The following is a 27,816-nucleotide window of genomic DNA, read 5'->3' on the forward strand; positions in this document are numbered from 1 at the left end:
TTGGAGAAGACTTACTATGTCAGCACATAACAAATATAACAAACTTATTATTATGTCACTCCTGAACTAATGTAATATAACCTTGCACTTTCCTTAAAAAAAATTCGTCGCTCCATAATAAGTGACATAATAAATTTTATTGTGTCAATGCCGACATATAATAAGGCCTTATTATGTTGGCTAACCCGAGCTTTTTATTAGGTTGGTCAATATATAATTTTGTAATAGTGGTATAGTATATCAATTAGCAAAAAATACCCTATGCTTTAGAATACATTTATAATTAACTAATGGTACATCAGTACATGAATTTGTTAATAATGGATCAAATTTGGTCTATCCTGGATTAATTCCTTTTACAGGATGAACAAATTTGCTCCATTAAACTAGCTATATATTTATAGAGAATACTTTCGATGCACATGAGCGTAACAAATTATTCAATCATGAGAGTTGCCTGATGGCGAGTTCTAATAATTAACATTACCATTATTCTGTTTATTTGGATAAAATTATAATTAACTAAGTTCTTCCACCATAGTTAGCTGGTGGCCACATACTTCCACCACCACCATCGCCGGTTACGTAAGACATGCACGACAATGGCACTAGACAAAGCCCTCGACTTCTGAGATCTCCTTTTAGCTCTGATTCACTTCCATCTTCTTTTACACCCTGAATTATTGTAAGCATTGCTTTAGTTAATTATATATGTATGTCCATCCTATACATATAACTACATATATATATATATATATATAGAGAGAGAGATTTTCAGTACATTAAAAAATGTCATAATTAATGTATCGATCAAGTACTCTCAACTCTTACGTACGTACCCTTTGCGTTGTTTTAGTGATCTTGTTCCGTGAAGATTTCATGTATGGAACGCTTAGTGTCTGCATATAAGACATGTAATAATGCAAATTAAACGAATCAGCTGCTATCAAGTTTGGCATATTAAGGTTCAAATTTCACACTTCTTAGATGGTGAATAGAAGTATCCTGCTTCTTATTATTATTTTTTTTTTAAAAAAAGAAAAAGAAAAAGAAATACTTTTCATTCTTTATGGAAAAAAAATCAATTACACACGTTTCTTTTAATTTAAAATTAATTATAATTTCATTCATAGTTTGGCACACTCTTTATCCATGAGAGAAAAGTACTGAAATATTTATCATGTATGTTTCGATCGATATAAGTATATATATGATTACCATCCCCTAACTATCATCTGATCTGACTATCTTCACATACACACATATATATAATAAAAATGATATAGATAGTTAGATGATAAGATTTTAAGAAGGGAAGTATGTACCTCGACTTGGTTTTGAAGAAATTTGATGTATCCTATAGCCTCCATTAGTACGGAAGCTGTGTCTGTCTGCATATATATATATGATCGCAGGCAAACAGTGCAAAATCTCAGAATTTTTAACATAAATACTCCTTAAGCTATTTACTGTTTGACAATCTAGTTCTTGATGCTTTTTTTATGACAATAAAGTCTTTGAGTTCTGAAAACATTAGCAATCAAATCTTTGTTGTTCAATTTTTTAATTGATACTGTTTTTAAAACTCAAACATTTTCAACAAAAGTTTCTCAAAGATTAGATTGTCTAACAGCAAAAAATACAAGAGGTATTTATGCTAAAATTCCAGCTATATATATATATATTTTTTTTTAACAAAAAATTCCAGCTATATTTAACAGTACTACTATGCATTAATAATATCTCCATTATTACTTTCGATAGTTTCAAAATAAATACTCGATCATAATATTTGTGCAATAATGAATCAAGATTAACCACCCGAACACTTCGATGAAATTTAACAAGTCTCTTCCCAAGCTACTTATTCTGATCATCATATTATATAAATATATATAGTAATGAGTTTCACTTAATTTTTACCCTAGCTAATTATTGTATATATCATCATGCCTATAATTTTCTTATATATTCTTATAATATACATGTTAGTTATTATACCTTGCCAAAAGGGGACACCAACTGTTGAAGAGTTGCAATTCTATCTCCTAATTTTTCTTTTCTAACCTGTACATAAATCCATGATATTAACCACGATATATATATGTATATATATACATATAAATATAATAGACTACTAACGCCGTAAATTTGAATATAAAGTAGTGAGAGATATTGAGTACAATTAAAGCCGAAAGTTTTGGCCGTACTTTAAAAGGTGGGCAGGAAGTTCGCGACTCCATCTTTGGCTTCTTATTTGGTGCAGACTGTGTCGTTTTTGGCTCTATCAAACCGCCTCCTCTTTTAGCTACTGTTATTTCACTGTTGATAAAGGATGGCTTCTTCAAAAAAAAAAAAAAATTATAAATACTTCTTCAAAATACCGTCTTTCTAATAACATAATAAGAAACTAAAAATTATATACATGCATATTTATATTTTTCAAAAAGGATAATATATATACATCTATGCTATACCCCAGCCATTATATATATATATTAGAAAAATATCTTCAGTACAGTACATAACTGAATAAAAAATAACGATTAATAGTGCATTAATTATACATACTGTATTTTATTTCTTTCCAACTTTTGGGCAGATTCATTTATCTAAAATAAAATGAGAGAAAATATATAAATTATAGTTAGAATTATAATCTCTCTCTCGCTCTGCTATGTATAGTGACTTGTAGCTATAAGATCCCTTTCCATGGATAAGCATTAACTTAAAGTAACTAAGCGCATATAATTAGTTAGTTTAATCAAGATTCAAATGATTTAAGCTTTTGCATAAATTAAATAGAAGCAGAGATGTTTTACCAAATAGTATACGAATTGAAATTTGGGAAATAAAAGAAAATAATAAATAAATTAAAAAAGAAAAAGAAAATTAATTACCCCTTTACTATGGCCACTTGAAAGCCTTTGCGGTAGGTGCATCTGGTCAAGCCGTAGTAGACCACAAAAATTGTTAGAAGGGATTTCCCTGAAAACGTCAAGATTGTTCATGTCGTTTAAAGACTGATGAGGACCAATAGAGTTGATGTCCAAGCTGCACGTGACCGAGATATTGGACGACGGCGACGATTGGTTGAAGTTGGAAATATTTATACTTGGATAAATCTGACTAAACTGGCCTCGACAGCCCACAGCCATCAAGCCACCAAAAGTACCATTCATAATGTTGGAGTCGAACTGATCTGAAGTAGCTGATGAAATCTGATTCCCTACGTTGACTACTTGGCCGGTGGAGGACGACAACGTTTTGACCAAGAGATTTTCATCAGTACCATTCCTACCACTGGTCGTGATGAGATCTCTACGCTTGAGAAAAAAGTGGCCGTAATCATCATTAACATTACTAATACTATTGGAGGGACTAGTAGTAGTACTGCTTGTCGTAGTAGCACTAGTAGTAGTACTAGTAGTAGAAGTACAACTATTTAATATTTCTGCGAATTTCGGGAATGATATTGATTCCGATTCTTCCTCAATTTTTGCTGCAAGGTTCATATCGTACGCTGACTCATGAGTAATAGTAGTAGTAGTACTATTACAATTGGTCCATGGAAACTCGAATTCGACGTTGACCATATTGGAAGAGTTGAGAGAAATAATATTATCATGAGAAACTGGATTAATATTATTATCATGATCAACCCTACTTTTCACAGGCCTTGTTGTAATAATAGTCGACTTTGATGAGACCATTCCATCGTAGTTGGGGTTGGTGTTACCAAAGTTATTATTGCTGCATATGTATACAATATAACAAACATTTTAATTACAATAAAAATGAACATTTATATATAGAGATAATAAAATTTATATGTAGGTATTTGAAAGGATTCGTTTCTGAAACCCAACATACGGGTATAATTTGTTATCCTATTGTTAATTATATAAGAATGCATGAGGTATGTAATTTCGTTAATTTACAATAAGCTGTGGATAATAATGATTTTAATTATTTTCCACTATATATAAGAACACTCTTCAACCTCATATAATTTCTCTAAAACATGGGATCGAGATAGTAGTAGTATATGTATATATGTAGTACTTTCAGCTGATTGATTTAAAACATCAAATCAACAATAAAGAAACGATTCGGAAAATTTTACAATTCGAATATTATTAATAAATGTAACATGAATGGACAATTAGGAAGGATATAAATGGTACAGTAGTATATTGAACAATTTTTTTTTTAAAAAAGAAGATCATTATTGAGGGGAGAAAGAAGATTTCGAGTTGAGAGAGAAAGAGATAGAGAAGAGAACGGTGTATATGTAAATATTATTAGTAGTTTTTCCAATTAACTTACAAAATGGAAGAAGTAGTGGGTGATGAGGACCATGCGTGGTGGTGGTTGCTGCTGCTTCCAAATCCATAGCAAGATGGGGCAGCGCCTATTCCTAAAGGTAGTGGAGGAGACCCAACAAGCTGGTCTGGGAGCTGGTGCTGGTGGCGGAGATTTGCAGACTCCATGATGATTATAATTAAGTGGTTTTAAAAGCTTGAGAATCCCAAGATGACTAATAATAAAAATTTGGCTAGAGAGAGAGAGAGAGTGAGTAATTAGGTATAGCTTTGCTAGCTCTTGAGGAATCTCTCTCTATTCTTTCTTTCTTTCTTGGCTGATGATAGGGATCAGGTGCCTCCCATACGATGGACTTCTCTTTCTTTCAACTTGCTTTTAGCCACTTTTCTCAGTTTTTTCTCTTTACTCTTTCAAGTTTCATCTTAATATATAAAGTAGCTAGCCTTGAAAAGAAAGATAAAGAAGAGAGAAGAGGGGAGAGAGCGTGAGTTATTTATCTCTATAGCACTCTCTTTCTCTCTCACACTTTAATTCTAATTTATATCCTTTTTTTTTAATCCTCTCTCTCTCTCTCTCGGTATGCCTTTTTTTTTTTTGTATTTATTTTTAATCATAAAAAATAGAGCACTCTCTCTGCAATTACAGGCAGATGATTATACTTCCTCCATGCCATGATTAATTCCAAGCCTTCGATCCCAAGGTTGTCAACTAAGGTCCCAGAAGAGAATAATGATAGCTACCACGCTCTCTCTCTCTCTCTCTCTCTCACAACCCCACTTTGTCCATCGTACCTCTCTTATATTTGAAGTGTATATTTTGGTCGGTAATTAACCTAGATCGATGGTTCGATCACCATTGTAAAATTAATTATAATATCATACAAACCAAATGATATTTATGTATAAAAATAGTTATCAGTACCTTTCCAAAAAAAAAAAAGTTATGACTACTTTACTTTTATTTTTAATTCACACTTATTATATTGTGCCCAGAATTAAAATTGAAATGAACAGTTCATTGAAATATACATATATTTGTTTTAACGTAATTATAACTAGAAAAAGAAAAAGAGTAACCAAATTTTGTTGTAATAATTATTAAATTAAAAGCTATCCTGCATCTGGCTACTTTTTTTTTTAAATTTAATTAAGTCCCTTTTTTTTAGGTTCATGATGCTTGGTAATTTACGTAAAAGCTAGCTAGTTTAGAAAATTGATATGGGGTAAAACTGGTGACTAAATTCAGAAAATAAGTTGTTCCTCCACTTCTCTCATGCACCAACATCGCGATCTATTTTACCTTTTCTAATAGGGATATGCCTATTTCGTGGACAGGCAAGCTTATATATTGAATGCCACAAATTAACATATATATATATAAATTTATAGTACTATTTACTTAAGATTTATATATACAATAAAAATTAAATTAAAATCCTTGCACCTTTTAATCAGCATTACTAGAATTAATATAACACTTCATACACATCACCCAATTCCCAAACCTTGCTTTTTTTTTTTAAAATTTTTTTTTTTTGAGAATACTGGTGATAAGGTTAAAGGGAATATGTATATTTATATATTCTACTGTGTGCATTATAAGGTCAAAAAGAATATATATTCTATGAATAGTGTGTGCGCTTGTAACTTGTAGATGATGATCATGTTTTAATTAGTTTTTATGATATAATATATATATATATATATGCATGTGCGTGCATATGTTCTTGGACTGAAATTTTTCCTATAAATTTTAATTTATATAACTCCTGTAAATATATGCATAAACAGAAGATACTGACCTGAAGGCTAAGTAGAGAGAGCTCATGAGTTGAATTTGTCATAATTAAAAGTTCTCAAAAAAAGCACATAAGACTTATTATTACTAATTCAGCCACAGATTGAAAAATGTTATTAGTTGTGCTAATTAATTAACCTATATATATATATATTTATATAGTTCATTTTGCTTTGAAAAGTATACATGCCGAGTCTCTAGCCTTGCAAGCATCTCGCATGTGTCTTCAGATTTGCTTCTACCGCAACCCTCACATATATTATATTAGCTCTTAACACCATGCCACTACTATAGAAAATAATGTTTTTATGCCATTTTAATTGAAAAGTCAAAACGTTACTGTTAACAAAATTATATAAAATTAGGGTTAATTAAAGCTTAATTAATTTGTTTTATTTTACATCAGTTCTAACATAAAATCAATATAAATTTTTTTAGAGCTTTTAAAAACACGTCTATATGTCAATTTTATGTTAAACATGTTTTTAGGCTTTTAGTATGGGAAATTTCACTATTGATACTTAATAATGCCTAATATTACCAAAAAGTCCTAGCACTAATAATATTTTCAATTTGATGCTAAACATTTCTCTCATACCCAAAATATCACTCTCATTATATCTTTAAATCCTAAAATCTTCTCTTCCTCACTCTTCTCTCTCTCTTATTATCACGAAATACTCCCTAAAACCTATAGATTTGTATGATTTTCATGTCGAAATTATTGTAAGTTATCTCCATTGTCTCTGTGAAGTCTCCAATATCAAATGCAACATCCATTTTGAGTGTTTTTGGAGGAGAAAAACTATGGGTAATAAGATTGTTCATTTTATGTGTTAAGTATTATTTGTTTACATTTTTTTTTTTGTGGCTATTTTGAACAAATTTAAGCCTGTATTGGTGTGTTTTTTGAGTCTTTTTAGTGAGATTCTGCGCTGTGTGTTTTCTGGATTTTTTGCAAATTTTTTACTCGATAGGAGCTCGATAACGGTTCGATAGTAGCTCGATGGTATGTAGAAGAATGTTCTTTTATGAGCTCGATGCTGCTCGATATAGTTCGATAATAACTCGATAGTTTTAGGTTTTGTTGTTCGATTGTGCACGATGACAACTCGATTAGGGTTCGATTGGACCCTAGAATATTTAGTGTAGTTGTTTTCTTGATATGTGCTCGATAGGGTTCGATTAAGGTTTTGGTTAGGTTTTATATTCAGTTTAAGAAATGGTAGCTCGATACTAACTCAATAAGAGCTGGATTATGGGCTCGATGGTGCTCGATGGCAACTCGATAAGGGTTCAATTGGACCCTAGAATATTTAGTGTAGTTGTTTTCTCGATTTGTGCTCGATAGGGTTCGATGAAGGTTTTGGTTAGGTTTTATGTTCGGTTTAAGAAATGGTAGCTCGATACTAACTCGATAAGAGCTTGTTTATGTGCTCGATAGTAACTCGATAGAGTTCGATTATAGATCGATAAAGCTCGATAATGGTGTTTTTTCATGAATTTCTGAAAAATTGACAGTTTTCTTAACAATTCAATGTTCTTTTCCACACAGGGTCCATTGTTTACGTTTTTGTAACCTACAATGGTGTTTGGGAATTACAAGGAAATAAGTGGATTTTCAAGGACCCTCAATGCATGGTGATACCGATGGAGGATACTGTAATGTACTTGCAACTTCTTGACATATTGCACAAGGAGCTTAAAGTTGATAAACAGATTTATGGGTTAAAATTGGAGGTTCCTTACACATGCAGCGACCAACTGTTTACACCCGTTCATGTTGAGAGTGATCTTGGTGTCTGTGCATTCTTAGGAGTAACATCTAAAGAAAGGTTGGTCTTGTGTGTCACTCCTGTTAAAAAGATTGTCATTGCAGATCCATATTCCACTCCCGGACCTGAGGGAGCAACCAGTACTTTAGGATGTCCTATTGGTGACCTGAGGGACAACCAGTATATGAGTACAACCCCTATGTGAATGACGATCCAGTAGCTGAATATAATGAGGACATAGGATACAATTCAGTGAATGACGATCCAATAGCTGAACATTTGCAAGTAGAACAAGCACAAGAACAGCCAATACGTCCCATTGCACGGGCGAACCCACCAAGTCAAGGACGTCGAACACCTGGCACCAGCTCTAGTCATCCTGGTGGACGTCGAACACCCACCAAGTCAAGGGCGTTGAACACCTAGCAGAAGCAACTTAGGCATCTGCAACAACACATGAAAAAAATTGGTAAGAAAACAGAATCAAAACAATTAAAAAAAAATCATCAAAAATCTGAAATAAGTTGTCATCAAGCTCTATCGAGCTATAATCGAGCTGCAACATACCCTATTGAGCAAATATCGAGCAATATTAACAACCTAAATCTATAGAGACTATCGAGCCAGTGTCGAGTCTATCGAGCTAAGCAAAATATGTCTACATAAATAACCATTGATCTATAATCAAGTCTAATATCAAACCAGTATCAAACCTATCGAGCCCTTGTAATCTAATACCACAGATCCCTCGAGCTCCTATCGAGATCCTATTGATCCACCATCGAACCATTCAAACTACCTTATCGAGCCTACTATCGAACCATAATCGAGCTTATTGAGCTAGTTTCATTTATTGCCATAGATTAATTGAGCTTCTATCGAACCTTCATCGAACCTATCGAGCTACTGGTTCAAACCCAGAAAAAACCGACAGAAAAACGCAGACCTAAGAACTGTGATACCCATTCCACACCACCAGATTCAAAAGGATCAAAACAACAATAATGAGAATATGGGTTCGATTGACAGGTTCGACGCCGTGGGTTTAGAGCTTCGTTGCCGATGTTGGTTCGACGAGTTTGGGTGGCCGACTTCGGAGAAGAGAAAGAAAGAGGGTGAGATTGATTCTGGGTTTTGTTTTTTGAGGTTTGCCTTCGGTTTGGGTTTGGGTTTCGGGGAGGAAGGGATTGAGAGCAACAGAGAGATAGAGAGAGTGTGAGAGAGAAAAAATGAGAGAGGTATTTTTGGTACTTGGTGAAAATTTAGCACAAATTTGAAAAACTAATTAGTGCTGGTATTATTTAATAATTATACACAATATTATACATAGTAAAATTTCCCTTTAGTATTTCATCAAATACTGAAAAGCGCGCACCTCAACCCACTTAATAAGCCGAACATTTTTAGAGAACTTTTTTAGAGTTTTGTTTCTTTCTTTCTTTCTCAAGTTGTAGCAAACCATAGAAATAAAGGTCACCACAAGCTCTATTTTCTCTCTTTCGATCTCTCAAGCCTAAGCCTTCGCCTTTGTGTGTATTCATTACTCGCCCTCCATAAATATATATATATATATATTTAATGAATTTTGGTTCATAAACTTTTTTTTTTAAAAAAGTACTTTAGCAAATGTATACATTTATTTAATTTTGGCTTGGGGTCTTCGCTCATTAGACTACATATTTTTTGTTAAGCGTCATTCTCTTTTATGGTCAAATATATGTCTCGATCGCTTGTTAAAATCGTGAGAAGCCATCAGAATTCAAATTAAAAAGTAAGGAGAATGGTCATTTCTGTAGCAGTGTATAACGTATATGTATAAATTAATATACAGAAGAAGATGATGATGTATGCTAGCTCGATCGGGTTACTCTGGAAACAAACGAAACCACTGAACGTTTCCATTGCAGAGGAATTGAAGAATCATGAACTTGTATAGTGAATATCTTATATAATTTCAATCGATCGGGCTTAGACTTGCTTCAATAATCAACAATTGTACTTTATTTACTTTTCTTTATTAGCAGTATATAGTTATAAGCATATATTATATATAAAGACAATATAGTACAATATATGTGTACTAGTCCGGTTGGGGTCTTTGAAAGTGACCACATACCTTTAACATAAGCCTAGCTAAGTCTTCAATCAGTTCATGTTAATTAAGAAGCCACTAATTGATGAGCTCGAACCCTGAATAATTGAACATTTGGAATTACCGATTATATTACTCGCTCTTATCCGTTGCGTTATCTATCAAGAAATTAAAATAAAAAAATATTGTTTGTTTGTTAAGTAAATATTTATTAAATGGGATTTTAGTGTAAGTAGTATCATTCAACGACATTACAGTTGCCTCTATTTCTTTGGTCAATATAGGTCTACTTTTGGCTTTTCCTCTTATTTTATAAAGCTACTTTTTTCCTCTCTTAATAACCACAAAAGAAAGTGTTTTTTACACGTACTCAACAAAAAAAATGTGACAGTATATTTTTGCCGAGACAAGAGTAAAGGAAACATATCATATGAATTTCGATGAAATAAACATACATCTAACTTGTGAACGTAATTCCATAAAAATCGTCTATCTATATAATATATGTGGACATCCCATCCTATACATATTCAGCATGATTGAATTACTTTTGGCCGAATATTAGTATACTAGTGGCAAAGCACATCCAAGGATGTGCTGCCATTTTTTTTAAATCATTTTTTCAAAAATAAAATAATAATTTTAAATAAATAACATATCTAATTAATTTCAAATAAATATATTTCAACTTACATATAAATTCACTAATTTTGGTACAAATAAATTTTATTATGACAAAGTAGCTGAAATTTATCTAATAAAAATCTGTAGTACATTTATAAATTTTTATCAAAATATTATTAATTAAATATAATACAAACCAAAATAGAATTCAAATAGTTTGTTGAACTCGTGCTTGTTTTTTTATAAGCTTGTAAAAGCAATTGTTTGAACTATATTTTCGACATGGTAATTTTTTTTAAAAAATAATTTCTCAAAAACTTGTAGAAGGTTTGTTATAACTACAATGAATGTCATCATAAAAACAGGATAAAAAAGCCTCCACACGTCCACACGCCCACATAGGGAGCGTGTTGTACTAGTAGGGTAAAAAGGACGACCCTACCACATATGCTCCCAAAAATATTATTAATTAAACAATAAAATAAAAAATGTAAGTGTATATTTTTTTTAGTCTTTTTTATGATATGAACATTTTGTAACACTCTAGATTCAATATAATTTAAAGAATGTCAATTTGATATCATAAAATACTACTATCAAGTCAATTCTAGTTTAAAACCATATCTTATTTATATAGTAAAATTATCTTAAATAATTTTAGTTAGAAAGCTACATAATATCAAAACAAAACAATATAGATTTATGTATATGAAAATATACTCATTTGGTATCACTGTGTTTTAACGAAATGCAGGATTGATACCCAATTTCTCACCCATAATCATCATATACTTTGTAATTTGGAAAAAGTAGATAAAATGTATTCTAGAGTCAAATTTAGTTATCAAGTTTTATTAATATGACAAAACTGACCTCAATTATATGTAATTAAGTAATTAAAATTAATTTAAAAAAATATCCTACCAGGTGTCATATTTTTATTATTTGTCTAACTAATAAATGTTTTAAAAATAGATTTAAAATTAATTAAAAATTATTGACTTGTGAAATTGGTCAACGGTCATATGTATATAGTATATGACACATTTTGAATGAAATGAATATAATATACGATAGAATACAAATATTTTAAATAAACACATAAATTTTATAGTGGTTCAGTCCTGTTCTGATGAACAATAATAACCTAATCTACTTAGTCTTTGGTATTGAATCACTCGATAGACAATTACATGGATGAACTGAAGTATTCATTCGTTACAAATTTGCCCAGAGTTTCTCCCTAGAAAATCTCTCTCAAAATCGTTCCAAGAAAAGATCCCCAAAAAATCTCTTTATGAAGTCTTGGGTCCTTTATTTATAGTACCCACGGGCTATTATATTATCAGTAATACTAGAGATCGTGGTTTGGTACACAATTATTGGATAGTGGAGATATGTGTCCACCTCCCTATGATTATGAGATCGTGGGTCTTCTCGTTGTTTTTCTGGATCGTGGTTGACGATGTACGATTGAAACCTTCGGGAAAATGATAAGTCTTGGTTGGTCTATGAGACTTAGGTGCTAGGCCTGACGACCCTTTAGAGCTTGGGTGTTATGCCTGATGACCCTCTGGATGCTAGGCCTGCCACTACAAGAAAAAATGTTATTTGCGGCGATATATATTTGTCACAAATAATAGGATTATTTGCGACGAATAATGGTTTCCGTCGCAAATAAAGAAAGTATGAGTTAAGGGTAGTTATTGCGCAAATCAACTATTTGCGGCGACATTTTCGCCGCAAATAAGTATAATTAATTGACGCGTATATACTTTCGATTATTGTTCACAGGCGGGGTTTCTTCAGATTATTACCGGCCATATGACATTATTTGCGGCGAATATTTTCTTCGCAAATAATGAAGAAGAAAAAATATGTAATATTGGAGGAAAAATCTCACGATCATTTTTTTGGCAATTATTTGCAGCGATATTATTATTATTTGCGGCGAAAATATTCGCCGCAAATATGTTTAGGGTTTCTAAATGAGTTATTGAAATGACGTTGTGTGCCTTATTTGCGGCGTTTTTCCTTGGTTATTTGTGGCGAATAAACAGAACTACAACCCTTCTTCTTCCTCATTTTCTAAAACCACTCTATCTCTCTCTGCACCATTTCTCTCTCTCTCTCTCTCTCTGCCGAGTGCCCCCACCACCGCCCCAACCACTGCCCCCACCACCTCCTCCACCGTCGAGGGCCCACCCCACTGCCTCAGCCACCTACCCCACAACCTCCTATTCTCTCTCACTCTCTCTGTGTAAAAAATTTGGGTTCTCCACCCAGACCCCATTCCGGTGACCACGAGGATAGTAACAACCACCACCAATGATTGAAGGTATATTTTATTTTTAGTTTTTAAATTTTGTTTTGTATGTTTCTCTCTCTAACTCTCCCTTTTTATCTGTATTGGTATAATCGACACCACCCACCACTACCAGCGGCTCCGCCTACGACCACCACCACCATTGGTTGTCCACTGTAGCATTGAACAGAGGTATATATTTTTTTAAAATTTCTTGTGTTTTTTTGTTAATTGTTAATTGTTAATTAAAATAAATAATATTAGTTATATTGTAATTAAGTTGTGAGAAATTTTTGTGGCAATAGTATTTTAAAGTTGTTCAACAATAAATATAATTAGAGTTGCAAAATGACATAATGAATTAGATTATAAATTTTTGTTGTTGTTAAAGTTAGAACACATGTATAAGATTTATTTGTTTATTGTTGATTTGAATGTGTTATATGTTAATTAGGTTTTTGTTAGTGCATGTTAGATTATTTTTTGTTTTTATATATTGTATGTAATATTATTGGTAAATGTATATTGTGATTATATCATCGGATTGTTCTGTGACTGTTATTAATAGGTTTTAAATTTTTGGATAGGTTAAAATATAGTTGTTATGCTGCCGAAATTTTAGTAGATTTAGAACATTTAAAAATATAAATTAATCACTTTAATTTATAATTAATAAAATTGTAACAAAAAATAATAATAAAATTAACTTGTACGCAATAAAAATTAAAATATGTATATTGTGGAAACGCTCTGATAGGGTTTCTGTTCTTTCTTCAGCTCTGAGCTGGTGCTATGGCAGGAAGACCGAGACTCCAGAAGAAGCAGACGGTGAGGAAGAAAACGCCGGTGAGGAAGAAACGAGGACCATCTTCTACAGATCTAGTCAAGAAATCGAAATCCATGGCTGAAATTTTGGGAGTGGAGGCCATGGAATTCCCATACAGTGAAGATGAAAAAGAAAACTCGATTAAGCTCACGGAGGAGACAAAAGCGACTGAGAAGATGACAGAGAATTCTAAGCAGGATTTTACACAAAGGAAAACAGAGAGGATTTTGAATCAAACTTCGGAAGTGAGGAATACTCTCTCAACGTGGCTGGGAATTATGAAAGGGGATATTTCTACTTCACACAAGAAATCAGGTACCTCTTCGACTATACCTATCTTAAACTTTGATCTAGAAGAGAATCAGGGGAATACAGAGAGACAATGTTCGGATTGTGTTAAGATTGGTGTAGAAGATATTGAAGAAGAAGTTAATTACTGGAGTAGTGCTTTGATATGCTATGTTTTGGGAACTAATCCCCCTATCTCGGTGATGGAAGGATTTTTCCGAAGAGTGTGGAGAGACAAAGGGATAGATAAGGTTGGATTATTAGCCTCAGGGGTGTTCTTAGTCAGGTTTCATTCGGTTGAGTCAAGAGATTGAGTGATGACTGGTGGCTATCAATTTTTTTGATAAGAAGCCCATAATAATGAAGAAATGGGATCCAGACTCAAAGTTTACCAGAGAAATTGTGCTAACGGTACCAACATGGGCTCAATTGTGCAATCTTGAGCTTAAGTATTGGGGACAAAAAACGATGGCTAAAATAGTTAACACAATTGGGAAGATGGTGAGACAAGATAGAGCAACTATGACCAGGGAAAAATTGCAATATGCACGGGTTTTGATTGAGATTAATATTTCTCAAGATCTTCCTAATCAAATCAAATTTGAGGATGAGAAAGGAGAGTATGTGTATGTTGATGTTTTCTATGAATGGCGACCAGATAAATGTGATCATTGCCAATGAATTGGGCATAATAAAGAACAATGTAGGAAGAATAAAGTTCAAGGAGCTTCAGCAAAAATTTGGAGACCTAAAACAGTACTTCAACAAGCACCCAAGGTGTCAGAACTGGAGACAAATGGGACAAACAAAACTGCAAGGAAAGATGAAGATGGGTTTCAAAAAGCAAAAGGGAAAAAGGTTGTTATCACACCTGCTAAGGAGGTTCATATGAGCAATTCTTTTCATGCCCTGAATGATCTAACAGCTACTGAATTGCGGGTTGGGGAAGTTTTACAAGAAATGAGGGTCACTATTGATGGAGGGGGAGATCCTCCATTAATAGATGGATAGGTTGTTTGGATGGAATGTTAGGGGACTTAACAAAGTGAGCAAACAAAAGGAGGTCATGAAAATGATTTCCAATAAAAGAATTGGTTTTGTTAGTCTCCTAGAAACAAGGGTCAAGGTTAATAAAATAGGAAGCTTATACCTTAATATGTTTCAAGGGTGGTGTTTTTCAACTAATTTGATGCATCATCCAAATGGGAGGATAATAGTGGCTTGGAATCCAAGAAGTTTTGATGTGGATATTAGAGGAAGCTCAAGTCAATGGATGCATTGTGAAGTTAATTCAAAAAGTGGTGATAAGTTTGAGATTACTGTTGTCTATGCTTTCAATGAGATAAAAAGAAGAGATCCTCTTTGGTCTGATTTAGAAAATATAAGTACTGAAGTGAAACATCCCTGGATTGTAATGGAAGATTTCAATTCAGTTTTATCAACAGAGGAAAGGCTAAAGTATCTAGGTGATGGTTCTGAAATGGTTCCTTTTCAAAAGTGTGTGGAGAACTGTGGTTTAGCTGATGTGAAATATACTAGCTCTTATTTTACATGGAATAATAAACAGGAAGGAAGGACTAGAGCTTATGCCAAATTAGACTGAGTTTTAGCAAATGAAAGCTGGCTGACTTCCTATGGAAATGCTGAGGTAATTTTTTTCCTGAAGGGGATTTTGATCATTGTCCTTTTTTGCTTTCTACATATCAAACCAAGGAGAATCGAAAGCCTTTTAGATATTTCAATTTTTGGAGCAGTTTTAAGGATTTTCAAAGGACAGTGGCTGATTGCTGGAAAAAAGAAATTAAAGGAACTCCAATGTACTGTTTGATCAGCAAATTAAAAAGGCTCAGACTAGTTCTTATGAAGATAAACAGAGAAGGAAAGGGAGATGCTTTTATCAAAGATGCTAAAAAGTATAAAAATATGATTGAAATTCAAGAAAGAATTAAGGAGGCTCCAGAGAATACTCAGTTGATGGATGAGGAAATACTAGCTAGACGGGAATATCAACAAGCCCATTCAGATTTGATTCAGTTCATGCGTCAGAAAGTGAAAGTAGATTGGCTAAAAAATGGGGATGCCAACACAAAGTTATTTCACAGCAGTATTAGAAATAGGCGAATCCAGAATTCGATTTACTCAGTCTGGGATATGAAAGGAAATTGGGTTGATACACAGGAAGGGGTTATCCAAGCTTTTCAGGAATTCTATGAAGGCTTGTTTGGGGACTACATAGGAAGGGAGGAAATCGGTTTTAACCAAGGTGGTTCAAGATGGGAAAGTGATAACAGCTCAGCAAGCTGAATTTCTATTGGAAAATTACACTGATAAAGAAGTTAAAGTAGCCTTGTTTTCGATTCCGGATGAAAAGGCTCCGGGTCCGGATGGTTATAGCAGCACTTTTTTCAAGCAAACTTGGGATATTACTGGAAAAGATTTGATAGAGGCAGTACTCTCTTTTCTTCATACATGCAAGCTACTTAAAGAGCTCAATACTACCACAGTAACTCTTGTTCCCAAAGTAAAATGTCCTCAAAATGTCAGTGATTACAGGCCTATAGCGTGCTGCAATGTAGTTTACAAAATAGCCACAAAGCTTATCTGTTCTAGGCTTAGAGAGGTCCTTCCTACAATTATTTCAGAGAACCAAAGTGGGTTTGTTTAAGGAAGGAATATTGCCCACAATATAATGATTTGTCAAGACATGGTGAGAGGGTATGGAAGGAAAAGAGCCCAAACTGCTTGTATGATAAAAATTGACCTCCAAAAAGCTTATGATACATTGGATTGGAATTTCCTCAAAGAAATGATGGTGACCCTCAATTTTCCAATGAAGTTTATTGAATTGGTTTTGAGCTGTGTTACTACTCCTCAATTTTCTTTCATGATTAATGGTGCTTTACATGGCTATCTCCCTTCTAAGAGAGGTTTAAGGCAAGGGGACCCAATGTCGCCTTTGCTTTTTGTCATTGGCATGGAATATCTCTCAAGAATTATGGTTAAGATTGCTAAGCATGGTGATTTTAAGTTTCATCCAAGGTGTGCGAATCTAAAACTTACACACCTATGTTTTGAGGATGACCTTTTAATGTTTAGTAAAGGGGATTTCAACTCAGTTCATCTTATTTTGAGAGGTTTCAAGCTTTTTTTCTGAGAGTTCTGGTTTGCAACCAAACAAAAACAACTGCTATATATGGGGCTGGTTTGTCAGAGATGGATTGGACTAGAATCACAGACATGTCAGGTTTTATTCGGAGCAATCTTCCGTTTAATTATCTTGGAATGCCAATCAGTAGCAAGAGGATAACCAAGGCAGATTGTGAATGTCTTGTGGATAAAATGGTAGCCAGAATTAGAAGTTGGAGCTCAAGGAATCTGTCCTTTGCAGGTAGGTGCATATTGATTAACTCTGTCTTGTTATCAATAAGTACTTACTGGTCTCAAGTAATAATTCTTCCAAAGGCTGTTATTAAAAGAATAAATTAGATTTGTCGGGCTTATTTGTGGAAAGGGATAGTTGATTATTCAGGGCCAGGGAAGGTTGCTTGGAGTGAGATTGGTACAGGGAAAAAGCAAGGAGGTCTTGGTTTCAGAAATATTGGTACTTGGAACACTTGTGCTATTGGTAAGTATGTGTGGGATATTGCCATGAAAGAAGATAACTTGTGGGTAGAGTGGGTTCATAATGTTTATTTACGAGAAGAGGATTGGTGGAGTTATAAAGCTCCAACAACTAGCAGTTGGTATTGGACTAGGATCGTTCAAGCCAAGGATGAATTAAAGGCTGCTTTTTCCAATAATGATCATCAATGGCAGAGGTACAGTATCAACAAAATGTATAAGTATTTGATGAAGAATAATGAAGGAAGCTGGAAATACTCTTACCCGTGGGATAGAATTGGTGTTCCTAAGCACAAATTTATGACTTGGCTAGCTCTTAAAAAGCGGTTACAAACTAGAGATAGACTTATCAGCTTTGGTATTAATTCTGACCCCTTTGCTTGTTATGTGGTCAGCTTGCTGAGTCCCATAGACACCTGTTTTTTGAATGCCAATTCAGTAAGATGTGTATGCAACACATACTGAGTTGCTGGGTATTGGTTCCAAGAAGTATGAGCTGGTGGGTATTGCGAATTGGATGAGAAGATGTAAGCACTCTAGTTGCCAAAGGAAAGTGTATAGCTGTGCTCTTTGTGCTGGTGCGTATTATATTTGGAAAGCTAGAAATGAGATTTTTTGGAATGTAAAGAAACCAGTAGTTAATACTGTTATAGAGAGTATAAAAAAAGATATCTGTAATAGGATGAGTCTTGTGGTTTCAAGAAAGGTCAGTAAGAAGGATTTGGTTTGGTTAGGAAATCTACACATGTAATTAATGATTGGTGTTTGTAATTAGTTTGTGATTAATACAAAACTTGAGCTGATTTACCAAAAAAAAAAAGGTGTGAAATTTAGTATATGCTAAAATTTAAATTTATCATTGTTGACGCGGTTCTTCGGCAACAGGTAATTAAGAGAAGAAGAGGAAGAGATTAATACTAAAAGTAGAACCGTCACAGATATGAAATCTTTGAGAAAGAACTAGGTGACTCAAGACACGTTTTTAAGTGGTTCGAAGGTTAAAATCCCTCTACTCCACTAGTCAATATTATTGATATTCTCTGGGTATTTGGTTTACAAAGTATATAGTTCTTCAAAGACTATTTTTTCCAACCCCTATCAACTCCCAGGGTCTCCATATTTATAGGAGAAGGCACTTGGAAGTTGGTAGGGAGGTCATCCCGTGACCTTACCATTTGTCATATCAAATCTGTGATATTCATGATTAATTCCTAAACCTGACACACAAGTGTGGTCTAATCAGTATGGAAGGAGATAATGGGCCGCACGGCCCAACCCGTCCGTGGGTGTCTGAATACGCACGTTCCTGCTGCGTGTCCGAGAAGTCAGGGGGATATCGGACACGTGATGGCAGGAATATGCACGTTTATCTTGCGTGTTGACTTCCCATAGGGTCGGAGCTTCCTGAGAAGCTCGCGACCGGAGCAGTTCATAACCCGAGCTTATCCGTCCGTGGCCGTCGGATGTCATTCTCAGCTCCTGGGGCAACAAGTGCGAGCTGGAAACAGGACCCCCTCGATCTGACAAGGGCCCGTCCTGGAAATAGAACCTCCGGCCTGTGGGAGCCTCGGACTAAACCAGGTTTAGTCCGAGGATCGCCCTGCTAAACAGCCCGTGTGAAAACCAGGGCGTACAATCATATATTTATGAATTTATTATTAAATTTTATAATTATTTACTTCCGACTAATATCCTAACATCTATGCATTGGTGCATAATACTATACATAACAGTAATAATATTTAGTTACTTTTTCTCTAAATTTAGTATTGATATTGGTAATTGCATTGGATATACTTAAAATATATTATATAATGTTTAGCAAATTAGTAATTAATTATTCAGTATTTATCATAAAAGATCATTTTCATCTTGATTTCCAAATAAGAAAATCAAGATTCTATGTTAAATTTTGGTGTCCCAATTTATATTTAACTAATGAATATATAAGTTACATTATTTAAAATATTTAAATAAAAATAATAAAATTGAGAAATTAATTAATAATTATTGTAGAAAAACAAATAGACAATAAACTAGAAGATAAAGAATAAATAGATTTTATGTGGAAATCCTTTTGGAAAAAAAATTACCAACAGATGAGAGGGAAAATTCATTATATCGAAAACTAAATGGTACAATAAATATTCAATGGTACAGCTAAGAATAATACATAAAGCGAAAAAACCTAAAAAATAATTGACCTGATCACTATGCTACAAGCTAACATAGAGCTCTAATTTTTAACAATATTTTTGTTTCAGTACACAATCTCACACCACGAGCTTCTCGAGCCATGTCAATTAGAATTCGGATCACAAACACAACAATTAAGTACTATAATGTTAAATAGTTTATCGTGCATTAATTAATTAGTTATTAAACATGAATTGAGATGTTAAAATTGGACAAAAATCTTCATTCTTCCATCTTTATTTTCTTTTTAATTTATTCGTCAAATATATATATATATATATTTATGGAAAGACAAGATTCCAGGATCATTCAAATATTTGTACTTGCCCGAAGTACACAAACAACAAGTGCATGCACCTGTATATTATTTGACGAATCAAGAGGGAAGTCCTGACAATATATAATACAAATTAAAATTTCTTTCACATATACACGAACCATTTATTGCAAGACCAGCATGCATGCAGTATATTAGCCCAGTATAGTAATAAAAGGTTTTACAGAAAAAGTAATTAGTTTTTTTTTAGAATAATGTTATATAAGACCCTCAACACAACATTAATATAATTAATTAAGTGAGGGTCTTCCCTCTTAAGTTACATTTGTATTAGTGTACTGATGGTACTGAGTACCACCAATTTTCTAATAACACTACTCTTTATTACTTTATATATGCATGTATTTATAATCCGCAAAACTGTTATCTTAATCGCTATTAAAAATAAAATAAAGAGTAAACCCTCATAAAGATGAACTATATATAACAAAGATCATGATTAAATGCTCTTTTTTTTTCCTTTTCAAAATACCCATCATTGTAGATGAGATTCAAGAATAGAAATCTCATCTTATTAATTATATATGGAATATATATATAAATATATATATATATATAATGATATGGCGTAGTGGAAAATAAGATAAAAACTCTAACCCTGGAATCTTTATGGCCATTTTCTAGACCAAAAAATTGTGATGTACACCCTGTAACTACAACACATCTTGTCCCACTATATATATATACCTTTACAAATGTCCTATTTATCATTATTATTATTTTAATCAGAATCAAGGATGTGTTCTGTTTAATTTGGTTTACCTTGGATGTTTTAACTTGCGCACCTTTCTTTGTGCCTATGGTAATAACTTTTTTTTCACTTATTTGAGATATTGTGAAAAATATTTGTTAATTTGGTTGGCAAAATATTGAAATAAAAAGTACTGAGATAAAAAAACCTTCACCACTATACTGAGTCTGAGCATGACAAATCTCAGAGGGACAAATAATCTCAGTACTTTTTATCTCTTTATCTTTTATTTTATTAATTATGAAAAAAAAGAGAGAGACAAAGAGAGATTTGAGTAAAGAAATTAATTATATATATATATAAAATTGATGTAGTATATAGTATAATTTGAAAAGATTAAGTTGTGATTCAGCATTAAAGAAGGGCTTTAATAATTTGATCAGCCCCACAAAAGCTCACATCAGACGAAAAGTTGATGGGAAATGTGAGATCAGAGCATGGGCAAGCTTAGCATTGCTTTGCTTTTGGGCCCTTTCTCCTTTTTAATAACCCTTGCCAGGCACGCCCACCCAGTAGTACTCTCTCTCTCTCTCTCTCTATAAATATATATATATATATATTATATTTATGGTTTTTTTTTTAAAAAAAAAACAATAAAACACAGCTACTATAGTATACTATTACTATTTTTTTTTTCTTTGAGGGGTTATTCTTCTTTAAAGCTTTTCTTCTTTATCGAGAGCTTTTCTATATATTTTTCGCTAATTGCTTGTCGACTTTTACATATTTCCTAGTCTCACTATCCTCCAAAGATTCATTTCATCACTAAAGCTGCTCTACATCAGTTTTACAATAGAAATTTCAATTATTATAGTTACTTTCTCGATTCTTCAAAAAGATTCGTCTCTTAAGAAAACATTTATATGCTCTCATCATATAATATATATAACATACATTCATATGTTAATTATAAGTAATTTAAGGGCACAATACCCTACATAAAGGTTTTAGTACTACTCTCCGAACTATCAGTAGATTATTTTGCAATCAGTACGTAAAGTTATTTAATTAGCAGCCTATATATATAGCTCGAGTTTTTAGCCAACCAAGTCTTTTTAAAATATATTTCCTTTCAAAATATTTCCCCAAGCGTTATATATAACTTTATTCTCTGCATAGTTGATTAGGGCACAAGACTGGCAAAATGAAATAAAATCTAATTAATAAGCAAATATAGGCGCGGGGATTTTAATTCAAAATTTAAAAATAATTAATAAAAAAAATTCAACCTAGCTAGGAAAGAAGTCATGTTTAATATGTATATTAATGTAAGTAATCATTCTTTGATTTATTTTGTATTTTTTTGGCTGCTTGGTCCCAGCATAGCTTGATTAATCTAAAGCCTAACTAAGTTCTTTATTATTAGAGTGAGTGGAAACAAAATTTCCAAGAATCCATTAAAATTATTAAAGCAATAATAATAAGCTTACCATTTGATGACTATAGCATAGGGCGCAATTCATCATTAAATAGAAAGAATAGTTTTGTTTAGAGTAGTGATCCTATCCATTCCACACAGTCAACGCTCTATGTCAAAAACCTACTACGCATAACACATGTGCGCGCACACACACATATATATATTAGAAACTTTAATTACTTCTTCTAAAGTTTTACGAATATCCAAAAATAATATCTGCTGATTACGTACGTACTTTACTAACTTCTATATTTATCATTGTCTAGTTTATGGAGTGGATTAGAAGGTTCTTAACTCATAATCCTGATTACTTCTTAATTTTCCAAACCCTATTTCACTTGCTATTGCCAAATATAACTTTTTTTAGAGTGCATGCCAAAGAACTTTTAGCTCTTCTTTTTCCTTAACTTTTTTTTTTGTTTTTTTTTTCTAAGCCTAGATAACCTAGTTCGTAGAAAGATTCCAAGCGGCCTTAGATGTAGGTCTTAGTTTTTTTATCAATAGAAAATATTCTTTATTTTAGTTCTCTCATAGTGGGCTCTTTATTTTCTTTCTTGTCCTTTTCATTTCACTTACATTTGATGCGTATCTAGCATTTCTTTTTATGAAATAAATTACCAGAATCTATTTTCGTTGATTACATTAAAATTATTATATAAATATATATACACATTAATATATATATATATATATATCACATATGTATCAATGTTTTAAGCATGCAATATTATTTTGTTTTGTTTCCGCGATATATATAACAACATAAAAGCAGTTGCAATATTATTATTATTATTACGTGCGTAGGTTTAGTCCTTCACAGAAGATTATTTCATATATATTAAGTAGAAATTATTATATAAAAGAAGAGAGAGGTAGCTATTCTTTTATTCTCAGTCGAGCAAAAATCATTAGAGCGATATAGTATTGTATTTTTTTTCTTTCTAATATCATGAATATATATTTGTGAGTACACAGATAATATTCACAATACATGCACGCATAGATTAGAGCTTTTCTTCTCTTAATTAATTCTTCAATTATTATTAAATATCATTGATTGATGTTGTTGCTTTATTAATCGAGTATGTAAAAATAAACTTTTTAGGTCAAATTTGGCAAAACCCTTAAAAGGAGGGTCTAAAGTTGCAGAATTTAAAGGTCATGTGTCTTGAGAAGAAGACAAATAACAGGAGAATATATGCTCTATCAAGCTTATAGGGGCATGAAATCCAACCCTTGGGGGGCCATGCTTTTCATTGCTTTCTATGCCCACTGAGACCATATATATTATATAATTAATACACACATATACTCACACACACACACATATATATATATATATATATATAAATATTACCTATTCTTTGTGATTCCTTCTCATTGTCCTATATATATATAATATCTTTCTCGGCTTTCTAAAATATTATAGCTATGAAATAGTGCAACCAATACATATGGGCATGAATGACCCCATAATTATATATATTGCGGCATCTGTATCCACTACTAGCTAGTACTGTTTTCGCATATATATATATAAATATATATATACGTGTGTATTTTGTCTTTCTCATGAATGAAGTACTCCTTATTACCTCAAAATATTCATTCTAAGACCTCCAAATTAAAGTTATCAAACAGGCCTATATTAGTACTATACATATAACATGCATATATATAGGTCATCACTATTATGGTTCTCCTAATTCTTAAAACACTTTTAAGATCTTTTGCGACAGGAAATTTTATTTGCCTTGTCATCTTTTGAGGATTTGTTGGATACTTTAGTTCATATCACATTTCTGTGTCTACCCAAGATGTGGCAGACTGGGAGTCAAAAAGATGGGATATTTCATAATAAAGGGTATTTAAGGGCTAATAAAGCAACCAATAAATGACAAGCTAGCGTTGCCTGCTTGCTTCATTCGAATTCGGGAAGTTTAAACCATTTTTCAAACAATAATATTTTAAATCTTGATCTGTTTTAAGTTGATGTCAACCTCAAACTTTATATAATATGCATATCACAGTGTCAAACACCAACATATGATGTTCTTTCCATGTTTAATATCACGGAGTGTCTCCTTCATCATAACATATTTTTTTCTTCTTCATATATATATATATACATATATAATATATATTTATTGCAAGATCTTTTAAGTTGATTAAGAGAGTCGTATGTAGTCATTTGTTGTGAACTGATCAGCGAGAATATTGTCTTTTGATACAGCACGTGTGATTTGAAGGCCATTACACACAATCACTTAGTCACTTATTATCTTAAGTTTTTGCGATAAGAGTTAATGAAAAGTGGGACTTTTTTTTAAGGGGGAAATGTACAGTAAAATTATTATTATGTTTTGTCATATCTATATATCTTTTTTATTATATGAAATTGAAAATGGTAAGTGATCAATATGTACCTTATCAAAAACCTCACCCCATGCTCTAAAATATCTTCCTTTATGTTATAATAATTGAGTAGAGTTTTTTTTTCTAATTTCTTTCTTCTTTGTTTTACCAAAAAGAAAAAAGAAACCATGCATGAAAAGCTTGATGTGAAAAGAAAGGGCAAAGGGTAAACAATACATGTGTAACTTTTAGACTACTCCAAAGCAGATTTCTTTTATAATATATATATATATATATATATTAATAGATATTTGTGGATGCATATATATCAGTTATAGACAGAGCAATGAATAATGCCGTACTGGTCAATTTCGAATTTCAGAGGTCATTGACATCAAGTTTCAGTTCACCAATTCAATCATTGGGCCACGCTTGCCGACCATTACATCATAAACGTCTCTATACTTGTCTCTTTTCATTTTGGTTTTAAAAATAGATCGAACTCGATCAGAATTTTGCTCAACACAAACTATGACACTATACAAGTAAAAGAATATATGAGTTTTTTTAACTATCTATCGTCGTTAAAAATTATATATTCATGTACGAAACGTAACGGGGTTGCTTGTGGTTATATTTCGTTTTACGGCTCAAGGCCCATAAGAAAGGCCGTGACTAGTTCATATATCTTCGGCTCCATCAATATCAATATATATAACACAACTTCAGCCCATTTTTTGACTGAGTTAACCGGTGTCAGGATGGTAAAAGGTGTGTAATACCATCTTATGATATATTTTAGTGGAATTATTACTTGTTATTAGTTAATGGAAGGCTGTTGTAAATTGTGTTATCTTTTGTGAGTATATCGAATCGAATATTTATATGCTTAAAATAGTTTAAAGTGAGCTAAATAATAAGAAAAATAAGGGTAAAAAATTCATGTCCTACATATAAAAAATTATGAAGCAAAATACGAGTGTATAGAACTCCCTTATTTTAGCTTTAGCTTTGTAAAAAATGAAACAGAGGTGTTTTTAGGCACCCAGAAATATACAAATCATAGACCGAATTTACCACTTATGTTTGTTTGCGCATTATGCATGGAATGAGGTGTATTGGTAAGAAACATGGATTAATTCCATCTCAAAACTAATTGGAAATGAATGAATTAACTCATATTTTTATAAATGATATGACAATCTTACATTTTCCACGTGAGATTCTCTAACATCCCCTTAAGATAGTGGCTATTTTTGGTCACTATTCTTTGACGACTTGATCGCAAGTGACTTTTTGACTTTTTTTGGCTGACAATCCATAAATCACAAGTAACTATCTTTTAGCTATCTTTTTTGGACTGAATTGGATTTAGATCGGAAACTCATAATCGTTAGAGTTTTCTTTTGGCTCATGATACCATATTAGAATGTGAAATATTTGTAATGACCCGACAAACTTAAAGACCTCAGACCATTAAAACTACTAAGACATAACTATTATTTTCAAATACATATATAAAATAATAGAAATTTATTAGAAAATCCAAAATACAAGATCCCATTGTTATTACATAAAATCATAAAGAAAACAAAACTTTTAATTAATTGTTCAAATACTAAATGCGGAAAAACATAAATACATAATTAAAAAGACTTAAAACAAAACGTCATCGTCGATCTTTCCCGTCAGTCCATTCATTCAGTTCTAGCCCAATACACATGCCAAAGCTGCCATGAGTCCATCTCACCTTCCATGCTCATTTTCATGCACCATCTAAAACAAAAAGGAATGAGCCTAATGCCCAATAAGGAAAACTACTAAAAACATATCATAAATCATAAGACATAAAAATATAATTCATAAAATGTATGATGTAAAAACATAAATCATAAAACATAAGACGACAAATTAATGGTCATTAACTTATTATCGTAGTATGTGATAGAAACCATCTAGGCCATCTTGCTACTATTAGAGGTATGTTTAAACACAAATATAGTATATGATAAACCATCTAGGTCATCTTGCTACTATTTAGAGGTAGATTTAAATATATATAATCTACGATAATGATAAAAATCTTGGGATTTGCTTATTTGCTATCTAAGCCACCATATTTCCCAAGCGACCACAACATAAAACATATACATACATACATACATACATACATACATATAAACAAATTCATAACACATAAAATCTAATCTATTTTCCTTACCTTGAGGGTGGAGAGAAAAAAAAGAGAGAAGAGATTGCTTCCTATAGAAACGTCCAATCAACCTTAAATACAACATAAGATATTTATATTAGAGTCTTATAATAAAACTATACTTTCAAGAATTTTCTAAACCTCATAAAGTTATACCTTGAACCTAGAACCAAAATGATGAAATCACGAGTCTTCTCTCTAATGTCTCTCTCCAACAACAATACCAAGAGTTTGGATACTTGGGTAGATTTTGGCTATATATTGGCTTGATGGGATTCAATATTTCAGCTATAATAGGGTTTAGAAAGACAATAGTGTTTAAGGAAAAATAGAGAAAATAGAAGAAAAAGATCCTGAGCAGTATAAGGACTAGTGTTTCGGCTATGGTTATGTAGAGTGTTTATGACAAAATAGAGAGAGCTTTTGGGAGTATGGATTTTGATATGATAGGTTTTTGAGAGCTTTTGAGTGTGAGAAAAATAGTGAAGTGTAAGTCTCTATTTATAGGCTTCAAACCCCAACTCCCTTCCTTGATTTTCTCCACACTATTCAACTTAAATTTTAAAAATCAAACCTTCCCTCCACTATATGGTTTTGGCCAGTCTAGTCTTACTCCCTTCTTGTTGCTACATCATCTCCAAGTATGCCACATAGTCTACATTTGGTTCAAACTTTAGTCGAAGTCCAAAATACTATCCTATATCTCGTAACTCTGGACCATTCTGTAGTAAAATTAACATAATTAGAGCTGTAGAACTTCGATTTAGGCCATTTTTATACCATAGGATAGCTAATTAAATTATCTACAACTTTTTAGAAATACTATTTTTCCAAAATCGTAATATAAATAAGTTAAAACTAGGTCCAAAATTATAACACCCTAAAGTTACG

At 32.4% G+C, this 27,816-nt stretch overlaps 3 protein-coding genes across 4 annotated transcripts; 2 read left to right on the top strand and 1 right to left on the bottom strand.

The window, feature by feature from the left end:
- Nucleotides 1-244: 244 nt before the first annotated feature.
- On the bottom strand, nt 245-4,835 carry LOC133804042 (transcription factor bHLH110). Of its 2 annotated transcripts, none has more exons than XM_062242189.1 (7): nt 4,330-4,835; nt 2,901-3,753; nt 2,211-2,339; nt 2,002-2,067; nt 1,326-1,391; nt 840-899; nt 245-675 (listed from the first exon to the last, which is right to left on the bottom strand). In XM_062242189.1, the coding sequence occupies exons 1-7, from the start codon at nt 4,491-4,493 to the stop codon at nt 523-525; spliced, it is 1,491 nt and encodes a 496-aa protein (XP_062098173.1). In that variant the 5' UTR covers nt 4,494-4,835; the 3' UTR covers nt 245-522. The 2 variants fall into 2 exon arrangements, with proteins under 2 accessions (XP_062098173.1, XP_062098172.1); XM_062242188.1 differs by having other exon boundaries at nt 2,211-2,342; nt 4,330-4,834.
- Nucleotides 4,836-15,673: 10,838 nt separating this feature from the next.
- Nucleotides 15,674-16,698, top strand: LOC133806576 (uncharacterized). Its single transcript, XM_062244665.1, has 3 exons — nt 15,674-15,681; nt 15,788-16,217; nt 16,270-16,698. The coding sequence occupies exons 1-3, from the start codon at nt 15,674-15,676 to the stop codon at nt 16,696-16,698; spliced, it is 867 nt and encodes a 288-aa protein (XP_062100649.1).
- A 39-nt stretch (nt 16,699-16,737) lies between these two features.
- Nucleotides 16,738-18,119, top strand: LOC133806577 (uncharacterized). Its single transcript, XM_062244666.1, has 3 exons — nt 16,738-17,072; nt 17,189-17,421; nt 17,545-18,119. Exons 1-3 carry the CDS (start codon nt 16,738-16,740, stop codon nt 18,117-18,119), a joined length of 1,143 nt encoding a protein of 380 aa, XP_062100650.1.
- Nucleotides 18,120-27,816: the final 9,697 nt, after the last annotated feature.

Source organism: Humulus lupulus, chromosome X, assembly GCF_963169125.1.
Source record: "Humulus lupulus chromosome X, drHumLupu1.1, whole genome shotgun sequence".
Lineage (NCBI taxonomy): Eukaryota > Viridiplantae > Streptophyta > Magnoliopsida > Rosales > Cannabaceae > Humulus > Humulus lupulus.

Bases quoted from the DNA above. Each gene is read 5' to 3' on its own strand.
- LOC133804042 (XM_062242188.1), bottom strand. From the start codon at position 4,493: ATGGAGTCTGCAAATCTCCGCCACCAGCACCAGCTCCCAGACCAGCTT. The intron at 2,343-2,900 runs GTAATTAATTTT...TTTTTTTTGAAG, and splicing joins CAAGTGGCCATAGTAAAGGG to AAGCCATCCTTTATCAACAG. The intron at 2,068-2,210 runs GTACGGCCAAAA...ATTTATGTACAG, and splicing joins CTTCCTGCCCACCTTTTAAA to GTTAGAAAAGAAAAATTAGG.
- LOC133806576 (XM_062244665.1), top strand. The intron at 16,218-16,269 runs GTTATCCAAGCT...GGGACTACATAG, and splicing joins GGGTTGATACACAGGAAGGG to GAAGGGAGGAAATCGGTTTT.
- LOC133806577 (XM_062244666.1), top strand. From the start codon at position 16,738: ATGGTGAGAGGGTATGGAAGGAAAAGAGCCCAAACTGCTTGTATGATA. The intron at 17,073-17,188 runs GTGTGCGAATCT...TTTTTTTCTGAG, and splicing joins GATTTTAAGTTTCATCCAAG to AGTTCTGGTTTGCAACCAAA. The intron at 17,422-17,544 runs GTAGGTGCATAT...ATTTGTGGAAAG, and splicing joins AAGGAATCTGTCCTTTGCAG to GGATAGTTGATTATTCAGGG.